Source organism: Fringilla coelebs, assembly GCF_963513975.1.
Source record: "Fringilla coelebs genome assembly, chromosome: 3".
Lineage (NCBI taxonomy): Eukaryota > Metazoa > Chordata > Aves > Passeriformes > Fringillidae > Fringilla > Fringilla coelebs.
This window is the reverse complement of record NC_140030.1, coordinates 97,402,478-97,419,894: the sequence shown is the minus strand read 5'-3', so window position 1 is coordinate 97,419,894 and position 17,417 is coordinate 97,402,478. Positions and strand designations below refer to the sequence as shown.

The following is a 17,417-nucleotide window of genomic DNA, read 5'->3' as shown; positions in this document are numbered from 1 at the left end:
TTTTCTCTGTAAGTCAAAAAATATGCCTATGCTCACATGCTAGTGCAGGAGACAATTAAAGCCACATCCCACTGGTCACAGGCTGATTCTATTCATGACAATTAAGTCCTGTACTAGATCTGAGGCAGCAAGATACCTTTTTTTTGTTTGATTTCTTTACTGATCCAAAGAGAAAGCAAAGCCATGAACTCAAACTACAACATAAAACATCCCAGGGAAACTGTACTAAAATAAGTCTGAAGACCATGTGGTGGCAAAAAGAAATTCCGTTTTGTACACACAGGCTTAAATAAATGGAATATGTTCACCAAAAGGTGAAAAAGGAGACAACATGTTTAACCTAGGAGAGGTGCTGCAAGGCTTAAAGATCATTAACAAAAAAACAGAGGCACTGCTGCTAAGTCAGCCATTGCCCAATAAGCCCTCTTCTCTCTGCCTTGGGAAGCACACTTTTATTTTGGTTTGGTTTGTGGGGATTTTAAAATGGAAATGAAAAAAGCCATGTAACTTTTTAAATGCCTCTGCCTCTATACGAACTAATGGACATATCCTGTATTTCTATCCAGCAAATTCAGAGCTGGTTTGAAGACCATGTTAACACCAAGAATATATCCACAAAGTAATGGGTTTTGTTCAAAGATATTAACCTTAAAGAGCAAATTCACAACTGGTGACATTTGCCATGTCTCCCCAGAAACTGCAGCCTTTTACCCAGTTCTTACAGGTACATCACAAAAGTAAAAATACTGAGCCAGACAACACCAGCCACATCTTGAATAATAAATAAGACAGCAGCACACTTCTCTGCTATTCTCCTTTTCAAAACAGCCACAGAATAATAAATCAGAACATAATTTGAAATTGATGGAGTTGTGTCCTGGGTCCAGAATAGTACCTGAGGTGCCTGTAAGCCCTTCTGGTATTCCAGTTCCAGGTATTCAGTACAGGCTCTACTTGGCTACAGCATGAGCAAGTACAGAGCTCACCACAACCCTGACTTCATTTTGTAGTTACTACTGAAAAAACCTTCAATTTCCTCAACAATCACCAAGCATCTGGATTAGGCCAAAGGAAAAACTAGTGGAATTACAGTCAAAAGAAGATAAACTGACTGCAAACAACAAGTTTCTACTGCTTCATTTACAACAGTTAAGATTGTTGAGCTTACAAGATGTAAGAATTCTAATAATCCAGCTTCAGAGTTTGTAGAAAAACAAGTTGGCTGTCCCCCACTTCTTATCTAACAACTTACTTTGCAAAGCTGAAAATTGTTCACTTCTTAGGTTTAAAAGCAAACAAACAAAAAGGCAGTTGAAAAAAACATGGAGTCTCACTTTAACATTTGCATTTATCCATTAAGGTAGCATTATTTTTACAGTTACAGTAATGAAGACAAATAGCTTTGCTGAGGTCACATCACATTGTATTCTTTTTCTATATTAAACAGATTTCTTTGTCAAGTAACTGATGATCCTCTCTACATATCACTTAGCACTACAATGTCACACAACTGCTTTTTTTACTTTTACCACAGTAATGGCCTTCCGATTTCTCCTGGAGACAAAATGAGAAAACCAGCATTAGTTACCCTCCTGGCTGATGCTCTCCAGCATGTGAGCATCTTTAAAAAAAAGGATGGAGTAAACACACTTATTTCACACTGGGTAAAGCACATGGGCAGTACCGCAGGGCTGTATACCACCCAGGAAGACCTAAGCACAGATATTTCCCAGCTCCAAAGAACCAGAATGAAATCAGAAATTAATTCTTAGGTACCAAGATTGTCAGGTGTTTTCCCAGGGAACAAAATGAAAGTCTCAGCTAAATGTATCCAGCTAAATGCCATCTAACCCTGTGGCTGTTTGCTAATGCTTAGCTCAGAGGTGTATAGTCAAACAGGACCAAAAAAATGGCAATCACAAAGACTCAGAGAAAATGTTACGTTGGGCAGAATTTTTAAGAGGTAGAGAATTCTTTTTTGCAATCAATTTTTAAAAATAAAACCAGCTTATTGAAATACCCTCCATTATTTTCCCCTGCATCTTTACCTGACATAGGAAAAAAAAAAAAGAAATTGAGGTACACATGAGACTTTACTAAAAAGAAGCAACCAAATGAATTTCTGTTTAAAATAAAGACACTGCTTCATTATTCACCTGTTGGCATTCTTAGCCTGCTCCACAATTTTCAGGTTGATGGGGAAAAAACCTGAAGCACATCACCAGTTGTTAATTGCTCAGAGCCAGAGCTCTGAAGGCAAAAGCAAGTTAACCTACAGAACTGAAACCTATTTCTGCTCAGCCAATTCCTTAATTTTCAGAGGGGGTGCACAAGGACCTTTAAGCTGTACCTACAACACACCAAGGAGGTATGTTCATAGGGAGTCATAAGGCTAAGGGAATAAAATTAGTAAAAAAAAAAAAAAATTAGGCAACTGATTGCTGTTAAAGATTTTCAGGGCAAGTAGCAATTTTAAAGCCTTGGGTTATGGAGTGAAGTCCTTGGTTTCTTTAATTCAGCAGGAAATGAAAAGGGGGAAAAAAGCCCATATAAGTTGTTAGAGACATATGAGTCCATGGATTATTTTATTATAATAGGAAATACAAATTGTGCAATGACTTCTACAGAAAAATACTCTGAATGCACTTTTCATCTAGTTTTAGCATTCCATTTTATTAAAAACCTGGCCCACATTCCCTTTCCAATGGATAGTTTTCCCCTTCAGATACTTTGACCATGCATTAGTTTGACCTACTGAAGTTGAAAAACTAATAGAGGTATAAAGCTGGCAGCAGAGAAATGAGGTCCAAGTCCATTATTCTTAGTTATGTCCCTGTAAGAAATAGCTGACAAGCCCATCGCTACATCAAATATGTGTTTGCTGGGCACCGAGCTGCAGTAAACGTTGTGCTTGCAACATTTTGATGGCAGCCAGCACTTAGAGCGTCTTGGAAGGATAAGCAGGAATGGAAGGGGAGCTAAACCATCTTGCCCCTGCCCATGAGCCCAACATCTAGCAAAATATGCCATGGATTCTTCTCATATCAAACATAGCAAGATCCAGATCACACCCAGCACCAAGGTCTCTTAAGCAGCATGTGGGGGATTAGGGAGATTTTTTTCTTCCATCACTGTAAGAAAATCTATAGCTCAGAGGCCGCAATACAAACTCAGCAGTCCTTCAAGTCAAGTCATTTAGCATGACGTGGTCTGGCAAGGAGTGGTCACTTATGTTGGGAGAGCCAACCTTTCCCTGCTGCGGTGTGTGATCAGCAGGCACTGGCACCCACACTGCAGAGTCCAAAACAGCTGACAATTATCAGCAATGCTCACAGCAAAATGCAGCAATACGGGATTTGTAGTTCCAACGGCACTCAGAAAAAAAAAAGGCAAGTTGTTACAGACAACCACTTATAGAGGCTACCAACCCATTGTTACAGAAGAGACAAACTGGAGTATTGCAAAGAGGAAAATCAAAGTGGCTTAGGTGGTTTGGGGGGTGACCTACAACAGAGACCTGGTCCATGTGAGTTATGGAGAGGGGAGGACAGGGAAAGCTAGTCTGGTGATGCAGAGGAACTGAAAGTGAAAGCAGACAAGACAGAAAACTGGTTGGGTATTTTCCTTCTAATGAAAGGCTTCTCAGCTGACAAGAGAACTGTTAACAACCACACAGCTGGTGTTTCACCTAAATTGCATGAATATGTGTCCTAGGGTGACATTATCATTCTTGTATCCCCGTTAATGTGTTCTGTTTATGCTGGATATTATGTTCTGTGCCTTCCAGACTGGCTCTGAAGAGTGAAAGTTTTGTTTTGGTTTCTTATCAGCCACTGCCCAACAGCTGGCGGGACATACAGACGGGGCAGTACATAGTGCTGCTTTTCCTTTTGGCTCTGCTCTTGCTTCTGCTTCGTTCCTGCTTTGCTCTTGCTTTTTGCTTAGTTAGTTTAGCTAAGCAGTCCGAATTTTCCCTGGACTGCTTTTCTTTCCCTCTCTTGGAACCACTCCAGCCTGCTCTGGACTGGGACCTGGGAACACCGAGAGTTTACACTCTGCGGCTGCAGCAGCTGCCCCAGCACCGGAGGGACTGATAACAGAGCCACCACACCAAAGAGAGACTTTCTGAATTTGCCATCTTTTCCAGAGTAGGGAAAGAGTTTTGTCATCTGGTATTGTTCATTTTGTGTGCTGGGGGGTGCTATGCCTGTTAAATAAACAGGTTCTTTCCACTTCTCTCTGAGGAATCCTTCCCGAACCGATTGGGGGGAGGGACCGTGTGGGTTTGATTTCTGGAGGGGCCCCCTTTTGGAGGTTTCCACCCAAATTTGCCCTAAACTATGGAAGATGAATGAAGACATAAAAGTGACATTGTAGATGAAGCAAAAGGAGGTGAAAATTTCAAAGAAGAGACTCAAAAAACATAATGCAAACTATTACCTGATTTCTTCTGTCACAAAAAGCAAACACAGCTTGATTTTACAATCCTTAGAGTTAAAAGATCTTGAAGACCTATTGTGTGTTATTTCAGTTGTAAGCTGACCTCATTAGCATCCCAGGGAAGAATTATAATGTGACTACTGCCTGTCAAGACATACTGGGCTCTCAGGAATTTTAATGCACCAATTTAGATTCTCTGGCATTAATTAAAGTTTGCATTGCTCATTCTGTGTGGAACCACCTAAGTCCAAAATTAAGTCCAAAGGTGGAATCTTCAGAACATGCTCATGTAAATCCACACATGCTAAATTTTTCAAGTCTTTAAGATTCTAAATAGTACATGATCATTCTGGGTTCTTCTGTTAAAGATTAGTATATTTGATCAAGATTAGTATATTTGATCATAGCTAATGTATTCACAGCAATTTACTGGATGTTAAAATTTAAAAAGTGTCCTAGACATCATTAGATGACTGACAGAAAGATCCTCAACTACATCTGTCAGACACGTTATCGTGGTTGACTAATCCTGCAAATGAGTTAAGTGCCACTGAATTAAAGTGATTTCATTTCTCACAGGAAGGAATGCTAAAAATCATCTGCTACTATTGAAATGAAGAAGTCCTTGAACACAGTACAGTCTTCATTCTCACCTTTGTACATATTTAAAGATTCACCTCATTTATCAAAAGTCAGAACATGATTTGCCTGAAAAACATGTCCAACAATTCCCAATCTGCATCAATGTTTTCAAGTAAGGACAGCACAGGGAACGTGTGACTGAGGTATCCACTACCATATACATTTAAGTTTCACCAAAAAAACAGCTATACAGTACTGGAAGTAGCCAAAGTTTCATCAAATACAAGCTCCTGTTCCACAGGAAAACATGCTATCCCAGGCAGTCATGTTTCCACAGCCCTTGGTATCATTATTTGCTCTGCTCCTCTCACTCTTATGCTTAAAAAATAAAGGCAATGCACAGTAGAACAAACTGCTATTTACATGATCTGTAAAACTGCTGATTTTAACACAAAAACTACCATTGACTTCAATGTGGCCAGCATTTTATAAGACACTGTGCACTACTATTCTGTTCCCTGGTAAGAGATGTTCATTATGCTTTTTGCTTCTATTGGGAAAGAAACAGAACATTATACTTAAATCAAAGCAATCTGAAATAAGGCAGGGGTTTAAAAAATATCTTAACTACCTACACAGTTGCCAAGAAATAAAATATTAACATGAAAAACATAAATGCATACAAATAAAATCAAACAATGCAAAGCAAATAACTGTGCCAAGATGAAGTGCCAGGATGGAAAAGATTGAATTCATTTCAAAATAACCAAATTAATTTACAGGTACAGTGAAGGAGAAGTGTTTAAAGCATTGGTGATTTATTTACTATATCTTGGCCATTTTGATTTCAAAAAGAAAGGGCACTACTTGTGAATTCCAGGTCTCCTGCACTCTTTTACTTTGCAAGACTGGCTCATCCAGAGGGCTTGGCCAAGGCTCTCCTTTTAAAATCAGTTGAAAGTCCAGTAGTTAAAAGTGGGGTTGTGACTTTCCTTGCCAAAATCACCACTGGGCCCAAAAAACTCTCCTTAAACCCCATCAAACTTTGATGAAGCTTTGTAAGGCAACAGTGCTCCACATGCACCATCTAATTCAGACTTCCCTGGTGATACCTTGGTAACCAAAAATAACTAGGGTATGAATTTTAATTAAGTTGCATCTAAATGTTGGTGGATATTCAGGGATTTCCACACTGGTTAGGGTCTTAAAAAATATCAGCAGCTAAATAACTATTCTTTGAGAAACAGAAAATAAAGGCTTTCAAATGGAAAAATCTTTAAAAATTGTTAGGGCCATTTTCAATGCAAAATGTATTACTTTCATTTTGGAGGAAGGAAATCTCTTTTTTTCAATTTGCTGAACTTGATTTTAAAATTACGTGGTGCTCACTGCTTCCAGGTGACCATGTGTCCGACCCTCTTCTCCCAAGTGCACCAAGCACCAAAGTGGGATTTTATTGCTGCTGTTTTAATTCAGCACATTCTGGATGTCAAATATTTAAAATTATGTTGAACTGATCCAAAATAAAAACATTTAATTTTCATTTTCCCATGGACACTTTAATTTTACAAAAAGGCTTACTTGGAGAAACCCTAGAGAGAGGCACAAGCCAATTCCAAAAACATCAGCTACAACTGATGCAGAAATGTCATCTGCTCTTTCATCCTTGTGCATTTCTCATTTCAACAATCTTCATTTACTTTCCCCAGATGATGCCTTAAGCGAAAATTAATACTAGTGCTTTATGATTAAAGTGATTAGCCACCTTACACTTTCTCAGTGTGCAACTGATTAAGTGCACTGGTTATAGAGAAAAATAAATGCTGCAGACAATGAGTGCTTGTTAGCTTGCACAGTAAGTATCTTTGGCACCATCTCACATTGCTTGCACACCAGGCATGTATTTAACTTGAAAATTATCCCTTACAGGTGGTTCTACTATAGAATAAAGCTGGAAACTTTTTGCAGCATACATTGATCGGCAAATAGTATCGGTCAAATGCAACTACAATATGTGAGTACCTTTTGATTCCAAAGGAACAGTGTTTTGAGGCTATTTTATAACCAGCATAAATCAGTGCATCCCCCTGGAGAGGCCAACATCAGCGGCATGGTGCCAGCTCCAGCTGCATGGATAGTACTAATCACTAAGCCCCATGTCTTGTCAAGCATTCAGGGTCCAGATCTCTAAAGATGGGCTTCAGCAAAGCCATTCACATAACAACTTTCAGTGGAAGAATACAGCTTTCAGCTGTAAACACAGCTCTGCGACACAAATCATCTCCTCTTAAGGCAATCATACCTCCCTCACAAGTAACAGCCTTTTTTGCAGAAAAAGCCTTTTTCTATGCCCTCTGGCCATATGAAACAATCCAGAGGAGAAGCAGCCTTTACATTCTTTCTGCTTTCCATCTTTTTGATTGAGTTGAAAGCTAGAGATTACGATTACAAAAACTTTTTACCTTTCATCAAATAGGAAGACACTGACATCTCATTTACACTAGCTTCTCTTCCCCACTGGCAGTTCTCAAGTTAGGCAGCAATAAGTTTCAGAGCAGAGGAACTGTACAGTTATCTTATTTAGACTCCAATCCACGAGCACAAATGACATGTCCCTTTAAGGGCAGTTACTGTTGGGAGCAGGCAAGGACTGTTTGTAGAAGCCCATTATGTTTTTCAAGATTTAAAGCATTTAGTATGTGACTAATTCAGGACACCCCTCCAGGTACACTGAGAACCTTATATGCCTGGCTGATATGATCAGAGAGAGCATCATCTCTTTTTTAGCCTTTATTTTGTTCTGAGGAAAAAAAACCAAAACAGATTGCACAGAGCATAGAAATGAGCCCAGAAGAAGATCCTGCACAGAATAACAGAAAAAAATAGCTACGTCTGAAAGAGAATTTAATTATTTTCCCAGTAACTTATAATTTTTTTCAGTGAAACTCTATTGTCATGCATGTCCTGAGTAATCATATTCTAAATTCTAAAATAAGCCCGAGCTTCCAGAAGCCACCTGAGCAGCATAAACAGCCCAACAGAAGGCTACCAGTTTTGACTGCTAAGGCATCAGTCAGCCTTGCATTTTTACACTTGATTCATCCTTCCATCCTGGCAAAAGAGAGGCTTCATTCTGTCTCAACAATTTCTTGAAGCAGATTGTGGCAGAAATTTCATTAACAGACTTCATCCATCAGTGTTCTAACTGAATTTCCAGTGCTAGCATAAGGATGTATTGTGAATTTATCCCAGGATTTGGTTGATAATTTTTAAGTTTTATGCTAGTGTTTATTTTAGAAAACCTATCAGCAAGACCACAACTCCAAAGCAACACCAAAAACCCAAAAGAAACCAACCAAGCCCAAATCTAATTAGTGATGCGCTGAAACAAGTTGTTCTGTAATTTATCTTTTTATAATAAATGCCTTTTTAACATTACAATTAAAAATAGATGCTAGTACTGACAGTGAGCACATAGAGTTTTCCCATAAAATACCTTTAATGTATCAGAAGTAAATGTTTATTGAAATGAAGTGTCTAGTGCATGTGCTGCATAGCCCTTTGAAATGCAGTAGGAAATGCAGTCTGTCTCAGAGTCTCCTGAAAATCATGCCATGGGAATGGATTTCACAAAGCTGACTGATATCATTCAATGACACTAGGCCAGTAGGAACTTGACTCTCCTATGGTTCGTGTTTACAATTCCTGAGGATTTCCAGGGTTCATGTTAAGTGCAGAGACACTGGGAGCTTTTCAATCTTTTCAGAGTGTTTCCAACAAATTTTGCCCTGAGAAGGGACAACATTTTTCTCCCCACCAGGTATATGTCGGCTCTACGGGACTCGGGAAAAAATCAGCTGGGATTTCGGGGTGGGGGGGCAGTGGGTCACCAAGGCCAAAGCAGTGTGGATCAATAAATGTCAGTGGAGCTTTGTCAGCCCTACAAAATCCCACAACTAGGCCCTAGAGATTTTTACTGGAGATACTGATGGTTTGTACTGGGAAATCATTGCGCTCAGGCTCATGGCTACCAGAACGGTTTACTGGTCTTTTCTGTGGTGTGGAGGGAGGCCAAATCATACTTAGAAATTCATGGTAATGAAGGTAAAACAGACTTTCTAAAGGTAAGAAGATCCTTCCTGCTGTTGCTAAGCTTTGCTGTACATATTGCAGCGCAAAATTTATTGCCTCTATTATTTCTTATTCTTTTTGTGGCTGTAAAGATTATTCAATGGTGTTTTTGTTTCTCTAGCAAACAATGGCAAATGTAGCTCAGAACAGATGTGGAACATTTCCCTGCTTCACTGCTTATGTGATAAGATAATTATTCCAAAAATATGCTTCCACTCTCAGCAAGGCAGGGGGAGCTGTTATGGTATTGGCTGGAGCCAAGTTATCAAAAGTGATGAGAGAGAGACTGCTTTCTGTTTGGAGCTGCTGACAAAGCGGGAAGAGAAGACAGGTAAGGCAATCTGCTGTTCACATCTGAATGAGAAATTATAGATGACGGAAAACTTTGACTAACCCTGAGGCAAATCCAAAAAGTCTTCCCTCATTCCTTACACAGGGCCTTTCCTGTGTACAGTTTGAGTGACAGCTGGCAAGGACCTTGGAAGATAAGGCTGCACTATAAGGACTCATAGTACAGAGAAGAAAAGAGAGGAGGTTTGGGGAAGGCCAGCAATGAACCACTAGTCAGGTTGATGCTTGTTTGTGTGTACATGTTACATCTGTGCAATTCTACAGAGTTTAGAATCTTTTCAATTGCTATCTATTACTAAAAATTGCTGCTTGATTCTCATTGTACATGTATCAATACTTGGTGAAAATGTTACCTAATCACATAGTCACCTCCAGTTTTCCTACAGAGTTTTTCTTGTTCTCTCTCTCTCCCTAGGTTTTTTGAAACAAGCTTTCAGCTTCAGGCAGAGTTCAGACACTGAAACCAGCAATTTTTCACTCCTGGCCCGAGTCTCTTGATGGGATCCTGATTTTTCTAATGACTGCTAATCAGGGACAAACCCACTTATAAGAGATGATCAGCTCCCCACTGCTCTGAGTGGGATAATGCTGCTACACTGACCTTCACCAGCAGGCAGCAGCCAAGGATAAAATACCATAATAAAAAACTGGTATCATAGAGAGCTCAGCTTATGTTTCTGTTTGTGGCACAAGAAATATCCATTTGCTTAGTTTTTTCTTTAAAATAATTTGCTATGTCCATCCCCAAAAGCTGCTTTTCCCCCCCCTTTTATTAGACATATCTCAAATGCAGCCCCTGTAACCTGACATTTCTTTCTCACTCAGATGCTGTATCTTGGAGAAATCAGTCCTGAAAATTGCTGGGTTTATATGTACATTATCATTTGAGAGCAAACCATGGTGTAGATTAGGCCCCAGCTTTTTAATTATCATTTCATAATGAAGGGCTCTCTTTGTGGTGAAAAAAATAGTTTCCTGAAGGTTTCCAAGGTTCCCTGCAGGGTTTCCAAGGCTGGGAAGAAAATACAGATCATTCGACAATGAATGTCTCTGCATTCACAGAGCAGAATGGAAAATTCCAGCTTTGCCATAACTCTCTGATCCCAGAAAAGCAAGTAGCTATACTGCAGCAAGCCAGGAGGCAATGCTGGGAGAGCAGTCCACCCACACAATGAGCAGGCACATGTCTTTCCACGTATATAAAGAGCATTTAAACCAGAAATGGATGATTCAAGCAGTAAATCTTAAAAAGCTACAAAGAAAAATATGGATGGAAGTGCACTCCATGTGATAAGTAGAAGTTCAACATCTTAAGAGAAAGTACAAAGTTTTCTTCTTCAGAAAGATCTGTCTGACCCCTGACCCTGCATTTCATCTAAGTGCTAACCTCCATTAAACTATTCAAGCAAGAAAACCAGAAAGTCAAAATCATAAAAGCTAAATTAAAATGAGGAGCCAAGGACAAGGTTTTACACTTGAAAATGCTCAACTGTCAAACCTACCACCTTTGAGAGACTTTCCAATTGCTCCCAATTTTCCAAGCAAGATGTACAGACACTGCCAGGGTATGCAGGCTTTAATACAATTGAGAAGCTTTTTATTTGCTGAATAAACAACAGCACTTCAGAGAAAGCTGCCCCAAAGTGCAGATATAGTGAAACACCAATAATGTGGTACAGGAGTTGTATAAAGATGACTATAATTGCTATGTCAGCTTAAGAGACTCGTTTCATTGCATTTTTACATCTAAACTGATATTTTCTTCAGGGGAATTTAACTCCTCATCTTTAGTTCATGCCCAAATTAGTACCTACCAGGAAAAAGGCCCCTGTGGCCTCTGAGAGCAGAGGCTGCCAGAACTCCTGGGACTCAAGGAGGCCTGTGCAGCCTTGCAGGAAGAGGCAAAGTACAGGTGAACCAAGCCCTAGACTCACTCTGCTGTGCTTGGGCAAGGGAGATGATGGCAGATTTTATCAGCAGGAGAAGGAATTAACCTTGTCCTTAACCACCCATCTCTCAGACACAGTGCTGTGACAGCCTAGGACCCCAGACCTCATGTGAAAAGTCCTATTTTTGAATTTCAGTATTAAAGCCTGGAGGTCTTATCTCCTTCAAGATCTTTCAGATGGGATTTCTGCTGGTTCTTTAATAACTGTCTTGCCAACCAGCCATTTGCTTCTGCATTTTTTATTAGCCAACTAATCTTCTCTTTTCCCTCCACAGCCTGATCACTGCTACACTACAGAACCTCTCCTCACTTGGACAAAGTCACTCCTACTCAAATCTTTTCAGATCCTTGTTTCAAAGTCAGTCTCCTCACAAGTCTTCCATGACTGCCATTAAAGTTTTGATGACCCTATATCCAGACAGCTTTTCTTTCCAATTTTCATCCCAATATCTCTAAACTCCCAGATTTCTCTCCAGCTCCATTATTTCAGGATTTCTACCATCATGTTTGTGCACTGCCCTTCTCTGTGTCATTTTCCACTAATTTCCACAATATTCACTATTGCCACTCTAAAAGCAATATATTTCTGCTGAACCTGACAAATATTTATCCATTAAACACAACATATTTTGGAATTAGAAGAGAAAGCACTGTATTACAGCAGAATCTAGTTTTGGTTTGTGGGCATGATCCTAAATTCACTGTTTACAACAGAACTCTTGTATCAGGTATATTGTACAGACTTATTGCTTGTCTATTTGAAACGTGATTTTTAGAAACAGAATATCCCCACATACTCTGTCCACACTTGCTGCTGAAAAGTGAATGTAGAGCATGTGCTTTACCCACATCACATGCTAGAACATACACAGAGCAAAATTTCTGCAAAAAAAAAAAGCCCACCTTTTAAAAAATTATTTATTTCTATCAATTTATGGGAACATCCAACTGAGTTATTTCTCTTGGGAGAGAATTCTGCAGTCAGAACACAGGGTTTAATTAGCTGCTATTAAGCCAGTTCATAAGGAGTGAAACTGGCTAATCTGCATTCTGTGGTCAGCTGTTTCCCAAATGCCTTCTCCAAAGCATTCTATATCCACTTATTATCTTCCAAATGTGTTTTGCTACTTGCAATACAAATAGATTTTCATCCTGTGCGTGTCACTATGTTCCAAACTGCCCGTATGTAAAAATAACTGTCTTCCTCATTTTGGAGCTGTTTTATCCAAGTGGCTGACATTTTTTTCCAAAATCTCCAGCTCACCTTGTTCCTCTTTTCATTTAACTGCATTTGCAAACTAAACCACATTGCTCAGCTGAAGCAGCCAGGGCTTCCTACAGGAAGGGATCTGAAGATAAGAGTGTAAGTGCCAATGGAGGGTTGGAGGGAAACAAAGAGTTAAGAAATGCAGGAACTCTAGTCCCAAGGTCTGAATCCTGAGGTAGATTTGAGGAACAATCAATTTGCATAGCATGTGCTGAGAACACACAATCTGCCCTGCACATGCTTTGAAGCACTGGATCAAAACACCTGGTATAAAGGAATTAAACTGCTCCTGGAGGTTCCAAAGGCTAATACATGCCTTGCCACAGCCCACAACTCCATGGCCCTCCAAGTGATAGGGGCATTCTGCATCTTAATAGCAGGACTTAAAGAAAATTCACAGGTTACTCATTTCTGTCCTAAATCCAATATTGCAAGCTGCAGCTTATTTAATGTGACACAAGACTGTCATTCGTCCGCAAAGAGCCTTGTCACATTTCCACTCCTTGCACAGGTATCCCCATTTTCAGTCTGCTTCTTTCAATGGGAAATGTATGATCACTAAGATCAGGAGTCCAGCTGTACTGCTGTTCTACTTCCTATTTAAAATTTTGTAGCAGAGGGACTATAGTAATAAGAAAATCCACATCTTACTTAGAAAATGTGAGCATGAACTTACGTAGTTTGATGCAAGATCTGGATGCAGATAATCAATTCCTGCAACAAGACAATGATAGAACAGAAACCAAAGGTTAAGAGTTTCAAAGAAGATTTTCTAATGATCACAGAACAAGATTCCTTTACAACCATAGGAAAATAATCATAGTGAATAATGCAACTGATTGAAGTGAGATTCCAGTTTTTAAATGTGGACTTTTCAATAATTTATGTCAAAATCCAGATGCCATTTGAAAAAGTGAGCTGAATGACAAAGTTTACTGTTTTGTAGACTAAATCTTTATTATTGTAGACTACATATTTATTTATAAGGTTTAAATCACAATTTATCTTTGTATGAGTGTTGTCATCTCAAGACATACCAAAACTAATGAGATTAGTAAGCACTGGATCAGTACAGGATAGAAAAATGAGTATTTTTAACCAATGTAAATTAAGTAAAAAAGTACCTAGAGCAGACTTGGGGTGATCACTAAGGCAAACATTTCAGATTATATGCATGAAAGAGAACTTCTAATATTGGATTAAACCATTTTAGCAAATATCTGTGTATAGGTTCCACAGTTTGGTAGGGTGCTCAAGATTCTGAGTGTGTAATACTCATTCTATTGCATGGCAATAGAATAATAGAATACTCATTCTATTGTATGGCATCTTTCTATACATGGCAAATGTAAAAATCCCAGTGGATGGTGTAACATAAGTGGCAGATCTACACTCAGGTGAGATAAGATGACCTATTACATAGCCAGTTAAAACATAGAAAGCAAAAGCCACCAACCTCATGCTACATTTTCATCATCACCACTCTATCCTGTTTTTCCAATCCCCATTACATGATCTATTTCATTTGCAAGGAGAATGCCATATCATCATAGTTTTTCTGATGGAAAGATTACTTCTCATTCTGTAAGGTCCTTAGCATAAGATTTGCCTTAGGAGACCCTTGTTACTGATCCAAATGGTAGCTGGACAATAAAAATCTCTATGAAGAATCCTGTTATTCAGGCCACCTTTTTTAGAGTTACTAGAAAAAAATTATCAGGCACTCCCTTCTGTGAAAGCTGTATCTGATGGACCATCAGTTTTATTGATGCAAAGCTCAAATAGTTTGCCATTATTCCCATGACAGTCATGCCTTGCTAATCTGAAAGCCAAGTCCTGCCTCTGTGAGATCAGTGAAATTATGACACAAGAGGTCATCTCTCAGATGGGATCGATCTTTCACCAATACATAAATCAGGTTGCTCAAGGCCTTATCCAACCTGGCTTTGAACACTGCCGCAACCTCCCTGGCAACCTGTTACAGTATCTCACCACCCTCATAGCAAAGAACTTCTTCCTAATATCCAGATGTCTGAGTCTACTTTCTTACTTCCACAAAAACCTTGCCATAGGAGTAAGCAAGTGAGGAACAGAAATAAGTAAGGACACATCCTGGTTGACTCTAGAAAACATATGTGGATACAGACATTTTATTTATTATTAATTTTATTCAGTCCCATTAAAGGAAAACATTCAAAATTTATTCCAAAGAAGAGTGTTGAGAGACTGCATGAAATTCCTTTACTTCAGCAAGAACCCATAAGTAGAAGAGCTGTAACTTCAACTGTACCTTTTATCTTCATCTTTCCTGAACTTAGTCTGAAACTAGCAATATATCTAATATGCAGATCTTCACTGATATTCAGCATGAAAGTGTTTCATTATTTCCACTATCAACGATGACAGAAAATAATGTAATCCAAAAAACATTTTCTTGGGTATTTTTTGTACAGCAATTTCCTCCTCCAGTCAGTGCCTAGAGAAATGAAGGGGAGTTTCTCCTTAGGTTTAATGGCCATTACAGTGTGCCCTGGAAGATATCTGAGTGATAATAGCAAACTATTTCTAATGCTTGGATATCCATTCCTCAGTACCCCTATCTTTGTATCATATTTTCCCTGAAGATCTCAAAGTATAGAGGCTGGAAGTCTCACCACTACAAGTAATCAATTATTATACTTTTTAATCTTTTTTTTAAACTTCAATTAAATGAAAAAAGTCTACTTAAAAGTATTAAAATAGTACTCAGTCTTCACTTACCATCATCCATAATTCCTATGGTTACTCCCTTCCCTGTGTATCCCAGCTCCCATGCTTCAGCTACATTAAGGTCAAGTCCAGGAGTCCCATCTGCTTGACCAGTGTTAATCTAATACATCAGTGAAAAGAAAAAAAAAGCTTTTTTTACTTGACTGACATATTTCCACAGCCACTGGTTTTCTGGTTTTCCCTTTATGCCTCTGCATGCATCTTTGGTACAGAAAATATATTCCATATGTTTTTGGAGTACGCATCTGTCCATAATCATATCTACTGCAATAATACAGCTGTAAAAAAACAACAACAACAACAACAAAAAAAACCAACTAAACAAAAAACAAACAAAAAAAAAACCTCAACAACAAAAACACCCTGAAAAAACCAAACAATTTTTTGTGGTTTATAAGATTTGGTTAAACATGGAATCTTTTGGACCCTAAAAAAGGACTTTTCCATTTACCGTGTCAGCCAGCGGATCAATCTAGGAAAAAAGTTAGAACAACTGATTTTACAGAGGACTTTTTTATGAGCAGGAAATACTTTTTCTTGAAAGCAAGGATCTACTGTATAGCTTCCTAAATTTTTGTTCTTTTTATCACTGCAACATTTTGATTAACTGCCAGAAAATAAGTGAATTAATCGTCACTTTAGTTTATCGACTCATCAAGGATGAAATCCCATCCATGCTAATGTACCTCCAATTCATTTGAAAACTTTTGCCTCAGGAAGAAAAAAAAACCTGCAGCCATATTGGATGGATTAATGAAACATAAGAAATGGATTAAGAGGAAGAAACATTACTCTTAAGCAAAAATACCCTTCTTAAGTTAACAAGGCAGTACTGCATTTACTGAGTATTTAATCATAAATATGTTGCAACAATAAAACTGACCAGAATTACTTTATCAACTTTTTAAATTAAAAAATAATTTCAATTCCAAGTAAAAATATAACTTTTCTTTCATTACTAAAGACTTCTCACTCTGAAAATATGACACAAAAAACCTGAAACAATTAAGCAAAATATGAATTTCCTTTGACATTAAGCCAAAATTCACCTGTTTTCAGCAGTTCTTTTTTTGACAAATTATATTCAAGTTTCCATAAGAAAAGAAAAGCTTTAACTTTTGCTAGCAAATACATCATAATTTTTTGTTATAATTCCATAACAATATTTTACCTGGCAACAGCTCAAAGACATGATTCATATGCAGTTCTAGGGGTCACATCAGCACACCAGCAATGCCCACAGGACATCAATACAATTCTCTTTCAAGCCTTCTAAGGATCTTTCCATTGACTGAAATTAAATTTATCTCTTGAAATATGCTGGATCTTCCCAATATAAAAGGGGCACAATTAAAACAAACACAACAGAGCCTTGGATCCATTCCCAAGTCCTGCATTTGGAAAGAACTGTTGGAAAACAATGCAACTGCACAGAATGGCTTGAATGCCAATTATTTAGTTATGATTACTGTGATTTTCTCTCAGAACTTACCAGGTACCACTGCTTTGTAAATAAAGGATCATTCATGTTGATGTCAATGTCATTGATGTCTCTATATCCTCGCTTCCTTCGGATGAACCCCTCCTGTTGCACAGCTTTCCTCACCTGGAAAGGTTAATTTTTACAGGTTTACCTCGGCATCCTTGACACACATAAAAAGCTTATTTTAGACTTGTTTTCATGAGTGATAAGGGTTATGAAAACACACTACTTGTGTTTGTGTCATTCATTTGCAATTTCTACACCAGGGACTGATTCCAGTCAGAATTTACAAAGAGGCAGAAAGCTCCAGGACTACTGCAATACCTGTGACGGGAAGAGAGTCCCCCAGACTGACCTATCTGGAGAAAAAACTTAGCTTGAACATGTTTTAGACACCAACCAATCAGCATAAGAGTGAGCCCCTCTCCAGGCATCATTATTATCAT

The 17,417-nt window shown here is 38.5% G+C and overlaps 1 protein-coding gene across 1 annotated transcript in view; it reads right to left on the bottom strand.

Annotated features, from left to right (window-relative positions):
* The window catches only part of PCSK2 (proprotein convertase subtilisin/kexin type 2), a gene marked incomplete at its 5' end in the record, with an annotated part of 109,369 nt that overhangs the window by 35,144 nt on the left and 56,808 nt on the right, over nucleotides 1–17,417 (bottom strand). The window contains 3 exons of the mRNA XM_084202012.1: nucleotides 13,396–13,433; nucleotides 15,480–15,588; nucleotides 16,981–17,094. Of these exons, the coding sequence (XP_084058138.1) occupies nucleotides 13,396–13,433; nucleotides 15,480–15,588; nucleotides 16,981–17,094 (261 nt within the window). The remainder of the gene's footprint in view (nucleotides 1–13,395; nucleotides 13,434–15,479; nucleotides 15,589–16,980; nucleotides 17,095–17,417) is intronic.